General features: G+C 36.9%; 1 protein-coding gene and 1 long non-coding RNA gene across 5 annotated transcripts in view; one reads left to right on the forward strand and one right to left on the reverse strand.

The window, feature by feature from the left end:
- LOC111811859 (putative pentatricopeptide repeat-containing protein At4g17915) overlaps positions 1-6017 on the reverse strand; it is a 7235-nt gene extending 1218 nt beyond the window's left edge. Inside the window, exons 1-4 of one of the 4 annotated variants that reach the window (XM_023698893.1) lie at positions 5842-6017; positions 5643-5706; positions 3846-5251; positions 3423-3612 (exon numbers count right to left, since the gene is read on the reverse strand). In XM_023698893.1, coding sequence (XP_023554661.1) covers positions 3944-5248 — 1305 coding nt within the window. In that variant the 5' untranslated portion in view covers positions 5249-5251; positions 5643-5706; positions 5842-6017 and the 3' untranslated portion in view covers positions 3423-3612; positions 3846-3943. The other 3 variants (XM_023698892.1, XM_023698895.1, XM_023698894.1) reach the window with 3 other exon arrangements.
- A 2968-nt stretch (positions 6018-8985) lies between these two features.
- On the forward strand, positions 8986-10753 carry LOC111776251. Its single transcript, XR_002812220.1, has 2 exons — positions 8986-9568; positions 10521-10753. It is a non-coding gene; the product is annotated as an uncharacterized LOC111776251 (long non-coding RNA).
- The last annotated feature ends 2820 nt before the right edge of the window (positions 10754-13573 follow it).

Raw genomic sequence — 13573 nt, forward strand, 5'->3', positions numbered from 1 at the left:
AGTGACCTACCAGAACAAGGCCTGTGCAACGAACATCATGAGAACGCAACTGTTTCGCGTAACTTTTAGTTTAAACAATCTTTTAAGTATTTAATGTAGATTTAAATGTTTTTTAAAAAAAACTTTTAAATAGACCTTTTAATTAAACCGCCTGAGTTTCATCAAAGAAAAATTGCTTTCAATCAACTTTATTTTAGGCTAGTTAAAGGATTCTAGTTTTTCAGGTTTTTCTCAATTTGGTCAAAAATCTATTAATCTTCCCAATTCATTAAAAATTTTGATATATTTCGATGTTTGAAATCAAAAGGTATATGTTATCCATGATGCTTACAAAAGACTTTTTGAATTTACCATGAGGGGGTCATGATATAGAAAGTATAAGTACAAGATAATTTATACCAAGAAATGGCGTGGTAAACAACATTTTCGAACAGCCTAATGTAAGTTTGTGTTCTCCGTACATACTTTTGAAATTTTTTTTTTTTTTTTTTTTTAGATTCCAAAAGAAAGTCATAATAAGGTTTGTCCATAGTAGAGGTTTTGAAGGGGTGGTATGTTAAGCTCATGTCCCTCGATTCTTTAACCTGAGATGTCTTTTTGTCCAAAAATTACCAAGTATACGTACACTTCACAAATACATGGTTTTGAGATTCATTTTCTTTCCTACATAATGGGCACCAGTTTGGTAATAATACTATCATCATGGCTTTAGGCACAATTTCCCATAAGAAAAACCTCACTTTTTAGGGTGACATTGTCTTTGCTAGTAAGGGGTTTATTGCCTCTCCATATTCATTATCAAAGATTGTGTGGAGAAGACTCTGTCTAACAGGGAAGCCATTTCAATGAGTCTACTTCTTGAGACAATATAATTGACACAAGGTCAAAACTCAATTCGATCCATTTCGTAGCTTCATTATCCTTTAGGATCCTACCGAGCTTTAGATCCCATAGTTTATTTCATCTTTCCATGTTTTCTCCACAATGTAGGGACTTCGTGTTAATATCTCCATATTTATTTAGTAAGGAAAGCTCTATTCTTCTTAATTGAATACAAGTTGAGTCCTCCCTTTTCAACTGGGAGGTTTATGGTATTCCATCGTACAAGGTGCAGGCCATTTTTCTACCTATAGTTTCTGAATAATTTTTCTACTTCCGTAGCCACTTTCTTCTTAGGCATTTCAAATAGAGACATTAGTAAGTGGGAAAGTTAGATTGTGTGGCTTGTATTAAGTGAGCCTTCTACCTTTAGAAGTGTAACAAGATGACCATGGTGATATTCTTCCTATTTTTTCAATAATGGTCTTCAAAAAGGGGAAAGATTTGGGGTTCCCGTTTAAGGGCAATCCCATAGACATATTCGGCCATTCACCCATTTTACAACCACATTTATGCGAAGTCCTCAATATCCTCTGTGCTAACGTCAACCCATAATCTCTATTTTTCGAACGTTGATGTTTTGTCCCAAGAATCTTTTGAAGGTGTTCACCATCTCAAACATGTTTTTATGGAGGAAACATTTAACAAATTAGAGAAGAGGATCGTGTCACTCGCAAACTGAAGGGGGTTGATACGTAACCTTCATTACCCACCTAAGATTTCTTTATATGCCCTCTATTTTCAATCTTGGTGAGTAAATGACTAAGGCAATCAATTACCATTATGAAAAAAAAGGGATGGTGGATCCCCTTGTTGAAGACCTCGAGTAGCATAGATCTTCTCCATTGGTCTTCCCTTAATGATGACGGAGAAGTTTGTGGATGAGATGCCGCCTTTTATACACCCTCACCGTTTTGAGTCAAACCCTTTTGCTACAAGAATGTTTTCGAGGAGAGTCCAATCGACCTTGTCAACTGCTTTTTCTGGGTCAAGTTTGATGACAAAACCTTTTCTCTTTCTTCTTTTCCATCCGTTTATAAATTCATTTGCCATGAGGGATGCATCAAGGACCTGACGTCCCTCTACAAATGTTGTCTATTGCCAAGTGCTTGTGAAAGGGAGAACCTTTTTTTAGACATTATGATAGCACCCTTGCTATAATTTTGTATAGCCCGGTCGAAGGGGGTATGGGATGAAATTCAACAACAGTGCGGGTATCCATTTTCTTTGTGATCAAACAGATATATGTTTCATTGAAGCTTCTATTGACAACTCCAATCTAAAAAAAAATCTTGGAACACTATTGATATCGACTCTCATAATGTTTCAGCAATTTTTAAAGAATTCTAAGGTAAAACTGTCTGATCCAGAGCTCAAGAGCTTTATTGCCTTCCCAATTTCTTCTTCGATAAAAGCATCTCTTCGGTAAAAGCAACATCAAAGGAGGCTGGTTGTTGTTCAACAGATGGGCTCCAATCAAAGTCGTGGGGAAATGCGATAAGGGTATTGTCCAAGGACACAAATTTTGAAACAATTTCATCTTTATTGACTTAACTTCTACCTTGTGCCGATAGAATTTCTATGATGGTACTCTTTCTGTTTCTTTGAGGCCATGATGCGATGGAAAAATTTAGAGTTTATTTTGCCCTCCTTAAGCCATCGTTTTTTACATTTTTGACTATAAGATTGCTCTTCCTTTACTGCCAACTAGATAAAATCAGCTTTCATGATTCTTTTATGGGTATGTTGAACTAGTGTGATAGGGTCAGTTTCCTCCATTTGATTAAGAAGAGCAATTTATGTAAGGAAAAAAAAACCATCCAAAAACCTCCTTGTTCCATTTTTTTGACAATTTCTTTAAGCCTTCTGAGGTTGTTAATGAATCCATGTCCCGAACATCCACAAAGGGGCATGTTCTTCCACCAGTATTCTATCATAGGCAAAAATTCAGAGTCGTCCAATCACATATTCACAAAATGGAAGGGTTTGGGCCCTATTTAAAGTAGCCCATAAAAAGTAAAATGAGATAATGATCAAATGTATGTCTATTCAGTCTTCAAACACCGGCACTATTGAATGTCCTAGGAGACCATTAGTAGTCAAAAATCTATCAATGAGTTTCAAGGTGGGTGAGAATCTTTTGTTTGACCATGTGTAGAGTTACTGAGGGGAAGGTCAATGAGTTCAGCTTTTTCTTAGGAAGTTATTAAAATGTGGATGGGTGTTAAAGATGATTAAGTTATTAAATGTCAGTGAGGGTTAAAATGACAAAGAATTGTGAGGCACTTTCAGCATTTTAAATGGTAAAATAAACGTAATATCATGAACGATGGAAGAAAATCCAAACAAGCAGAGAAAAATGCTGACAAAATCCAGATCGGGTATTATGTTCCTATGTATAGTAATTAAACGTTCAGATTCCACTAATTAGTTTAAAATCTTCTCTACTTCAAACAACATGGCTAAAAGAAGAGAACCAGAACATAGAAGTTTTAACACTGCAACATCCTAAAAAGAATCTAGATCGAATTCGAAAGGCTTACCAGTCATAAAATAGCGTGATAATCATCAACGAGGGCCTCTGTTGAGGCTGAACTCTCTGAGCTACCCTCACATTGCCAATATTTCATCTTCCATGAGTAGCCAATCATTCAAAACAATTGGCTAGTTTTCATCCCATGGTTTTTTCGTCTAGATTTCTTCAGATGATGAGTGATGGCTTTCTCAAACATCCTGTCATCACATTAACCAGCGATAAAGTGTCAGCACATGCAAGCCAGGTCCAGGGAACAAGGAAAAGCAACAGTTTCGCATAGGGATGGATAGGGACACACACACACACACATAAATAGATAGATATAGATCTTGCGTTTTGTGTCTGAGTAAACCAGTAGAAGGGCGATTTAAGTCAAACAAATAATGTATATAACTGTATATTCATTTGAGAGAGGGGAAAAGAGGGATACCTTATGGTACTTGATGCTTGCGTTGCCCATGAACAAAATAAATTGATTTTCAAAGTTAAAGTAATTTCTGATCTAGTGCAACATTCAAACCCAGATGATCAATGAAAGAGTTGAGCCATTCGTAATTTTGATCTGACCTTCCTTGCTTCACTTGTAAACCCTGAAGAACGAAGACCATCAATAACTGTTCGTTGTGTGGACTTGAGAACCTTCATGCCACCTTTTATACATGAAATTAATAACTTTGACGCACAACGAAACCTCCTTGCCTTGCAAAGATTGTGCACCAAGGAGGTATAGGTAAACGAATCTCTTATTTCCATTGATTCAAACAATTTCATCGCATGGTCAATCTGTCCAGCCTTACCCAACCTGTCAATTAGACAATTTAAGGCTACCAAGTTTGAAGCAAAACCTGTTGTATACATGTAGTTCAAATGTCGCCAGGCCCCCTCAATATTACCATTCCAGCACAACCCATTAGTTATTATAGAATGTGTGTAGTCATCGTATTCTAGTCCCTGTGACTCTAGCTCATCCAACAACTTATATGCAGCCTCCAACTTACCTTCTTTACAGTACAAATTAATAAACGTGTTGTAGAAAACTAAATCAATTCCCAAACCATTTCTTATCATTTGTTCCATGCAAACATTTGCTTCTTCAAACCTACCTAACTTAAGAAAAGCACCAATAACTGTGCAGTAGGCAAATCCATCAAACGCATATCCTTTGTTTTTCATCTCAAAAAAAATCTCAAATCCATGTTTATATTGCCTACATCGAAAGCAGCTTTTCATCAATGTAGTGTATGTTACAGCATCAGGCTCAAGACCTGAATCCATGGCCTCATTGAGCATCCTCCTAGCAGCCTTCATCCTACCCACCTTGCAAAGACCATTAATAAGAATATTATATGTAACTAATTGAGGAACGAATCCGTGACGCTGTAAATTTCTGAATAACATAATGGCATTACTTGTATATCCATATTTACAAAGGCCGTTAATCATAGTATTAAATGTAACGGGCTGAGGAGAGAGGTCCTTAAGTATGATATCCTTGAAAACTCGATTGGCTTCATCTGGCTTTCCTAATCTGAATAAACAGTGCATCAAAGTGTTGTAACTCCATATATCAGGAGTGATACCTGATTGAAGCATTTCTTCGAACAAATCAAGGGACTGTTCTAATGAGCGATTCCTGGATGCACCAGCTATCAAAGAATTATAAGTAATGACATCTGGGCTTATACCAGCTTCCCTCATTCTATAAAGAACAGAATAAGCAGTATCCATGCCACTAAATCGACAATATCCATCAATCAACGTATTATAAGTCACTACATCCGGGAGAACTCCTAACCTTATGCCATCTATTATGACATCTTCAGCTTTCTGCATTTGCTGAGATTTACAAAATGAAGCGACACAAATATTCAAAAACTTCGTAGAATATTTGGAGACCATTCTTTTGAGATATATGATCAATTTAAGAGCCAAAACCTGCCAAAATCCATAAGTGAATGAGATAAGAAAACAGGTAAAAATATGAAAAAATTGGATAAAATGATTCAAGCAAAGAAAAAGCATTAACAACGAATAAACATCAAGAATTTATAATAATCATGATTTAAATTTTTGGAACTAGACCAATTCCATCAGCTCGAAAACGGATCTTCGCGTTCTCATAGAAAGAGATCAAACAAAACAATTAAATCCATCCAAATGAAAATCAAATCAAACCGGACGAGCACATCAGCAGAAGGATGAGGTGGAGGTAGGTGGAAAGTAATACCTTTGAAGCTCAGCTATTGAGATATCGAGGACAAGATGATTTCTAATCCGCAGCCTTCAGTGCACTAAACAGAAGCGAAGGCAAAGGATTATGGAGCACATGAAGAAATCACGACGACTGTACGAGTAACAATCTCGAGCAAGAAAAAAAAAAAAAAAAAAAAAAAAAAAAAAAAAAAAAAAAANACAAAAAGAAACACCATTGATTGGAATCTGGAGTATTCTGGCGGGCTCGTATGTTGCTGGTGCAGTTCAATCCAAGGGTAAGCCCGAATAAACCCTAAGATGGGTTCAACTTTGAGCTCTAGCAGCCGAATCGCCCAGAAAATGAGCTTCAGTTCCGGCCCTCTAAAATACTATGTGAAATTGTGACAAGAAAGTTAAAAAGAATTTACAGAAATGAAAATGGATTAAAAATTTACTCATGAATAAATTAATTAATTAATTAAATTTTTATTTTTATTTATATAATTATGTATATAATAATAAAAAATTTTATTTTTATTTTTATTTTTATGGATTTTTAACTATTTTAAAGGTAGGTTTTTAAATTGAATTTGTTTTAAAATAAATAAATAGATGTTTTATAAATTAATATTTTATTTTTATTAAAAATAAAAAATTTGAATATTATTTTTCTCATTTAGAGACCATCATTGGATAATCTTCTAGAAAGTTCTCCTACCATCTCTATTCAAATAACTGCCTAAAATTATGAATTTTTATATTTTAGCTTAATTTTTTAATAAAGAGATTTTCAAATTAATTTTTAAGAAAGGTTTTTCACAAACTAGCTCTAAAAGGAAATGATTTTTTTTTTTTTTAATATTCATAAAATGTAGCTCGCGTTGTAAATATTAATATATACAAAAATGAGATGTATAAAATTTGTCTTTATAGCGTGTATATAAAAAATTTACAATGGATGAAAGTCATTGTTGTCGTCGTTGATCTCTCTACTGCACGTGACATTTGTCTTGCATTGGAGACTATGTTCAGCCATCATTCGAAAGTGTTAAGGATGTTTAGTCATGAATTATAGTTTACCATATATATCATATTTGATCTTTTATCATAGGCAAATATCTAGATGTTTGTCTTCCATTACGACTTACTATAGGTATCATATTTTTTTCTTTTATTATAGGCAAATATCTTGTATCTATCGTTCTTTCTGTTTGTTGCTCTTTTTATATCCTTGTAATTTATTTGATTATCTAAATGATTATAAATAGAGAATTCTCACACCATTTAGGTGGATGGTGGGGTGGTTTTAGCAAATATTCTCAGAAAGCTTATGAATTGAGATTAAAGGATGACTTGCAGCTAATGAAACGTGGCACCAAACCTATTGCTGAGTATGCCCGTACCTTCAAAATAATTTGTGATCAACTTCATGTCATTGACAGACCCGTCGAGGACATTGATAAAGTGCACTGGTTCCTTCATGGACTCAACACTGATTTTTCAGATGGCTCTTACCACTCTCCCATGTTTTGTATATTTAGTATCTAAAGTTGAAAATTTTGAGTTGTTCCAGCAATCCCTTGAATTTTCTAACTCCGCTACCACGACATTTACATTCACTAATTGTGGTCGCGCCCATGAAAGTCACCTTGCTTCCTTTAGCAACCAGCAAGGTCGTTTTCATTTCTACATGAACAACTCTTCCACCCGAGGATGAACCCACTCGATTCAGGGTCGTTGACCACCTTGCTGCCAAATATGTTGCACAAAGGGTCATTATGTTGACCGCTACAACCTATGGTATGTTTGGATTGATTTTGCTCATGCTCACCTTACTAAAGCTTTCAACACGTCTTGTTTTATTGTTGGACCTGAAGCTGTTGATTGGTTTTTGGACCTCAATCTAAAAGTTACACGAGTAAGAACTCTGTGATCGTAGGAAACGGTGCATCCCTACCCATTATCCACATTGGTACTCTTTTTTCTGTTTCAAATATTCACTTATGAGATGTTTTGGTTGTCTCTCATTTCACGAAAAATCTTCTTTCAATGAGTAAATTAACATTTTCCTCTTTTTGTTACATTTACTAATAATCTTCTTACTGTCCAAAATCGTCAAAGGGATGGAGGACTATATGTGTTGTAGTGTTGCAACTCTGCTTTTATTTATGTTCTTAAAAATAAATATTTACGTGTTTCATATGATTTGTTTGATGCTCACGTGGGTCATGTGAATCATTTTGTTATTTCTTATTTAAATAAAAAAATGAATCTTTCTTTTGCATCCTTATTGCCTTCTCCATCACTGTTAGTACCCGTTAGCTTGCGAAAAGTCATCGATTGTCTTATTTCTGCAATGAAAACAGTTTGTCTCATGTGTTAGATCTTATTCATTGTGATCTTTGGGATCCTTCCCCCCATCAAATTCAATTCGGATTTTCTTTAATATGTTATTTTTATTGATGATTATTCTCGATTCACTCGACTTTACCCTTTAAAATTTAAATCTTATATCTTTGATACTTTTCTTTAATTTAAAAAGTTTAACCAATATTCTGCTCATATAAGGTTTTTCAAAGTGATGGGTGCCGAATTTACTAGCACTTGTTTCAAAGTTCACTTACATACTTCTGGCATCCATCAATAACTCTCCAGAAAGAAAACATCATCATGTTACTGAGATTGGTTTGACTCTTCTCTTCCACTTCCATCTTTCTCCTCATTTATGGGTTGATGCTTTCAACACGGCAGCTTATATCATCAACCGGTTCCCTACTCTACTTCTTGGAGGTAAGTCACCTGTTGAACTCCTCTACGACTACTCTCCACATTATAACAAATTTCATCTCTTTGGTTGTCGTTTTTATCCTTGCTTGCGTGATTATATGCTTAACAAACTTTCTCTCTGCAACATTCCTTGCATTTTCTTGAGTTATAGTCCCTCACATAAAGAGATTCGTTGTTTTGATCCTACCACCACTCCGCTATACACCACCCCCACGCTCAATTTGATGAAACTATATTTCCTATCCTTAGTTGTCAGACCCAACCTCTTCCTCTCTTCATATTTCAAATTTCTTGGAACCACATTTTTACCATATTGATTTATCCCCTACCACTTCTCCACCGCACATTCCTCGATCCAACTTCTCTCTTGTGATATTTGTTCTTGTAAGGATTCAGATTTTATTTTTTTAGATTTTATATTTGAGATTTTATTTTTTTAGATTTTATGATTGAGATTTTATTTTTGCTGTAAAAAATGAAAAGATATTATGTTATGCATTTATTCATGCTGGAAAAGGTGCGCGATTTCCGACCAGAAAGTTATTACCTTAATGGGAATGTTATGAGACCCTTTATATTCCTATGTTCAACCCTTCTCTTTCCTTAAAAAACGATTTTTGTCTCCAAACTCACCTTCTGTGTCTGAGTGTGTCTGAGAGAACGGGAACCGAGAGTGTTCGAAAGAAAATCGTGTGGGTTAGTTCGCTGGTTTTTCGGTGAGGTTGCTAATCCGGAGGGAGAATCGAGTGGAAGTAAGCATCGACATAGGGATCGCTGCGTCGAATAAGGCAAACCGTCGGAATCGAAGAAGAGGACACTATGTGACCGTCGTAGGAAACGGAGAAGAGTGTGTCGTCGGTGCATCTTTGATTAGGGTTTTCGAGGTTTTTTGGGTAAGGAAGACGAAGAAATTGGGTTGGGTTACTTTGGTCTCTAACCCAGCCCACAGACGAATGGGGACCGCACTCATTTTGGCCCAATACGAACCTAACAAACGCGTGCGTTCGGCTTCGCATGCGTACCCCGTGGCAGCTCATCTCGCACTGGTCAAGTGGCTCGGCTCGTCGGCGACGACTCGACGGCTTGGCTTAGCGACTCGGTACCCACAATATATTGATTTCTAGGTTTTCGGCCCTTCCGAAGCCGTTTCCGCCTTTATTTTTACAATCTGAGGTTAGTATGGTTCCTAACCGTCAAAGATAGATTGTGTTGGGAGGGTTTATTTTGATAAATAGGATGAGTTTTAGCTAGGGTATGTTATGAAAGGTAATTTTTATGTGGTTCTTATAAGACTTAGTATCGTTGGGAATTAGCTTGTTGTGAATAACTTCGGCCAAGGCCATCGAGGTAAGTGACCTTACTATTGGAGTTAGCTTATTACGTGTTGTATGATGGTGCGTGCCCTATGGCCCCTGCATGCACCATAATTTATGTGATATGACTATGTGACATATGAATTATGTTGACTGTTGTTTGGTTATGTTATGTGAAGTTATGAATGATATGTTAGTAATATATGTCATGAAAATGTTGATTGATGCCATGTATACATGTAGTATTATCGAGTCATGTCATGAAATGCTTATAGAACTGGGATGTATTTTCATGTTATGTAATATGTCATGTAATGTAGGTTATGTGATATGTCACGTAATGTAAGAAACATATATGTGATGTTAACAATGCTTATGTAATGTCATGTTAAGTATGTTAAGGGACCTCATGCATATATGTATGTCACTTGCATCGGGATACTTCCCCTTTATGTTATGAAAGAATGAAATACGATATTTATATTCGCCATATATCATGCGGGCCTTTTCTGTTTTGTGGTGTCCGGCAACGTGTAATACGTTGTGCCCAACCAAGCCAGGCCCAAGGAGTACGTATACGAGCCCGCCTGGTGGGTTCATGTGCGCATACATGGGTCATGTGTGAAGAAGTACCACACATCCAACCCTACCCAGAATAGAAAAGCACCCAAGACCATGTAAAGTTTACGAAAAGCTAGGTCCCACTCATAAGTTGCATGTGTTCGCATTTCTAACCCCAACAATGGGGTGACTTACTAATCTACTAAGTATTTCATAAAATACTCCAGCCATGTGCTACGTACATTTTTCAGGTAAATGTAAGACACCAATGTACGACTGACGGTGAACTTGAGGACACTATGGAAGTTGAAGAGGGGGCATTATTAGTAGTTTACGTTTTATTTGACTGTTTTTAAGTTAGAGCATTGAACATTGTTTTTATTTAGAGTTTTCTGAATTCAGTTACCGAATGTTTTATATTCGGAGATATGTTTGTTTGGATTTTTGAACCTTTATGAAAACTTTGTTGTGTTTTCCAAGGTTATTTATGATGAGCTTCCGCGTAATGAGTTATGTATGCATGAGTGACGTCACTTATTAGGTTTAGAAAATTAGGGGTGTTACAATTCTGATCTTGTGGATGAGTTTGTGCAGGTTCATACTTCCCTTGCAAGTTCCTCTTTGCCACCCTCGACTTCTAATCCACCATCTATTGAACTTGCTGTTGATTCCTCTTCTTCTTTAGGCTCTCATCCTATGATCACACGAGCCAAAGTTGGAATCTTCAAGACTCACCATCCAGCAAATCTTGGTGTTTTGGGCTCATATGAACTATTTTATCTTCTTGCATCCATTGAGCCAAGAGGATTCAAATCCGCCACTAAGAATCCTGCTTGGCTTGCTGCCATGGATGAGGAAATTCAAGTTTTACAACAAAATGACACTTGAATTCTGGTTCCTCGCCCTGCCAACACCAACATCATGGGCTCTAAATAGGAGTTTCACATTAAATATTTGTCTGATGGATCTGTCGAGCGTTTCAAGACTCGTCTTGTTGCCAAAGGTTATACTCAGATTCCTAGTCTCGACTTCACTAACACTTTCAGTCCAGTTGTCCAAGCTATTACTGTCCGTGTTGTGCTTTCTTTTGTTGTAAAAAAATAAAGACCTCTTCGGCAACTTACTTTCAAGAATGCTTTCCTCAATGTCACTCTTATTGAACATGTTCATATGAAATAACCTCCTGCAACCTCCTAGGTATATTGATCCTCGCGCCTAGTTTCAGTTCATTTCTTCTCACACTTGGTTTTTCTTGTAATGGCGCTGATTGTCTTTCATCAGCAATCTAACCTTACCTATCTGCTTCTTTATGTTGATGACATTATTGTTATTGACGACAACCCATCTTTTCTTGACAACTTTACTTGTAAGCTTTATTCTAAGTTTGCTACCAGGGATTTAAGCTCTCTTAGTTACTTTCTTAGTTTTGAAGTTTCATCCACTCTTGATGGTCTCTTTATTAGTCAGTTAAAATATGCTCGAGATATTGTAACGGTCTCTTTATTAGTCAGTTAAAATATGCTCGAGATATTGTAACGACCTAGGTCCACTGCTAGCAGATATTGTCTTTTAAAATGTGTCTGCTAGGGAGAGGTTTCCACACCCTTGTAAAGGATGTTTCGTTCTCCTTCCCAACTGATGTGGGATCTCACAATCCACCCCCCCCCACCCCCACCCTCAAGGCCCACTGTCCTCGCTGGCACTCGTTCCTTTCTTCAATTGATGTGGGAACCCCCACCAAATCCACCCCCATTCGGGGCCCAGCGTCTTTACTGGCACACTGCCTCGTGTTTACCCCCCTTTGGTGAATAGCCTCCTCGCTGGCACATCGCCCCGTGTCTGGCTCTATTACCATTTGTAACGCCCCAGGCCTACCGCTAGCAGATATTGTCCTTTTTGGGCTTTCCCTTTCGGGCTTCTCCTCAAGGTTTTTAAAATGTGGATGCTAGGGAGAGGTTTCCACACCCTTATAAAGGGTATTTCATTCTCCTCCCCAATAAATGTGAGATCTCACAATCCCCATTAATTACGCTCTGACCGCAAGGCAGTGGTTCATCCACCCGGCTTTGGTTCTTGACTTCTTAGAACTCAAGTAAGGATACATTTGTATTCGGGCGACTCCTTTCTTCTCCCAATTGTTCTCTCTCACTCTTTTTCTTTCTTTAGAAGTATGGTGCTAGGGTTTCAAGGACACCTATTATGGTTGGAGAGGCAAAATGACTCATTTGCCCCTCGATTGACTTTGATTGGATTTCCTTTTTTTTTTCTTTCCTTGGGGTGCTACAAATATTCTTGGTCGTGCACAATTGCTCGATAGCAAACCAATCCACACCTATGGTTGTTTCTCAACACGTGACTGTTAATGGTTATCCTTTCTCTGATCATACTCTCTATCAATCTTTTGTTGGCGCCCTTCCGTACTTGACCATTATGCACTCAAATATTGCCCATGTTGTCAATTATGTCAGTCAATTTTTGCATATCACTTTCTTGCTGTCAAACGTATTATTAGCTATGTTGAGGGAACACTCCACTTCGCCCTTACCTTTCGTCCATCCACTGTTCCTAATGCGCTAGTGGCTTATTCATATGTTGACTGGGCTAGCTGTCCCGATACTCGCTGTTCTACATCCAGCTATTCCATTTATCTTGGTAATAATCTCGTTTCTTGGAGTGCCAAGAAGCAACCTACTGTCTCATGCTCCAACTGTGAATTTGAGTATCGTGTTCTTGTCGTGACTGTTGCTAAACTTCTTTAGCTTATGCATCTTTTGCATGATCTCAAGATCCCTACTCTACATCAGCTTTTACTTTGTAACAACAAAACTGCTATTTTTTTTTAGCTATAATCCCATTTTTCACCAGCGGACCAAACATGTTGAATTAGATTATCATTTCATTCGGGAATATGTTGTCGCTGGCAAACTTCGCACACAATATCTACCTTCTCATCTTCAAATTGATGACATCTTCACAAAAAGTGTTTCTAGTCCTCTCTTTGAATTTTTCAGATCCAAGTTTCATGTTACCTTACTAGGTATGCATTCCTTTTATACCCGGGTTCTACAAAACCCCTGAAAGTGTATAGAAAATAAAAAAAAATAGTATATTTCACGATTATAATGATCAGTAATACATATCGAAACACATTAATTCTTAAACATGATGCAACAAAAAAAAAAAAAAAAAAAAAAAAAAAAAAAAAAAAAANCACGTGCTAGAAGCACAACATCAATCATATCATGGCTTATAATTTCATCAAAATACATAGCTTACATCAATCAATCATCCCGAAAAAAACATT

Source organism: Cucurbita pepo, chromosome LG15, assembly GCF_002806865.2.
Source record: "Cucurbita pepo subsp. pepo cultivar mu-cu-16 chromosome LG15, ASM280686v2, whole genome shotgun sequence".
Classification (NCBI taxonomy): Eukaryota; Viridiplantae; Streptophyta; class Magnoliopsida; order Cucurbitales; family Cucurbitaceae; genus Cucurbita; species Cucurbita pepo.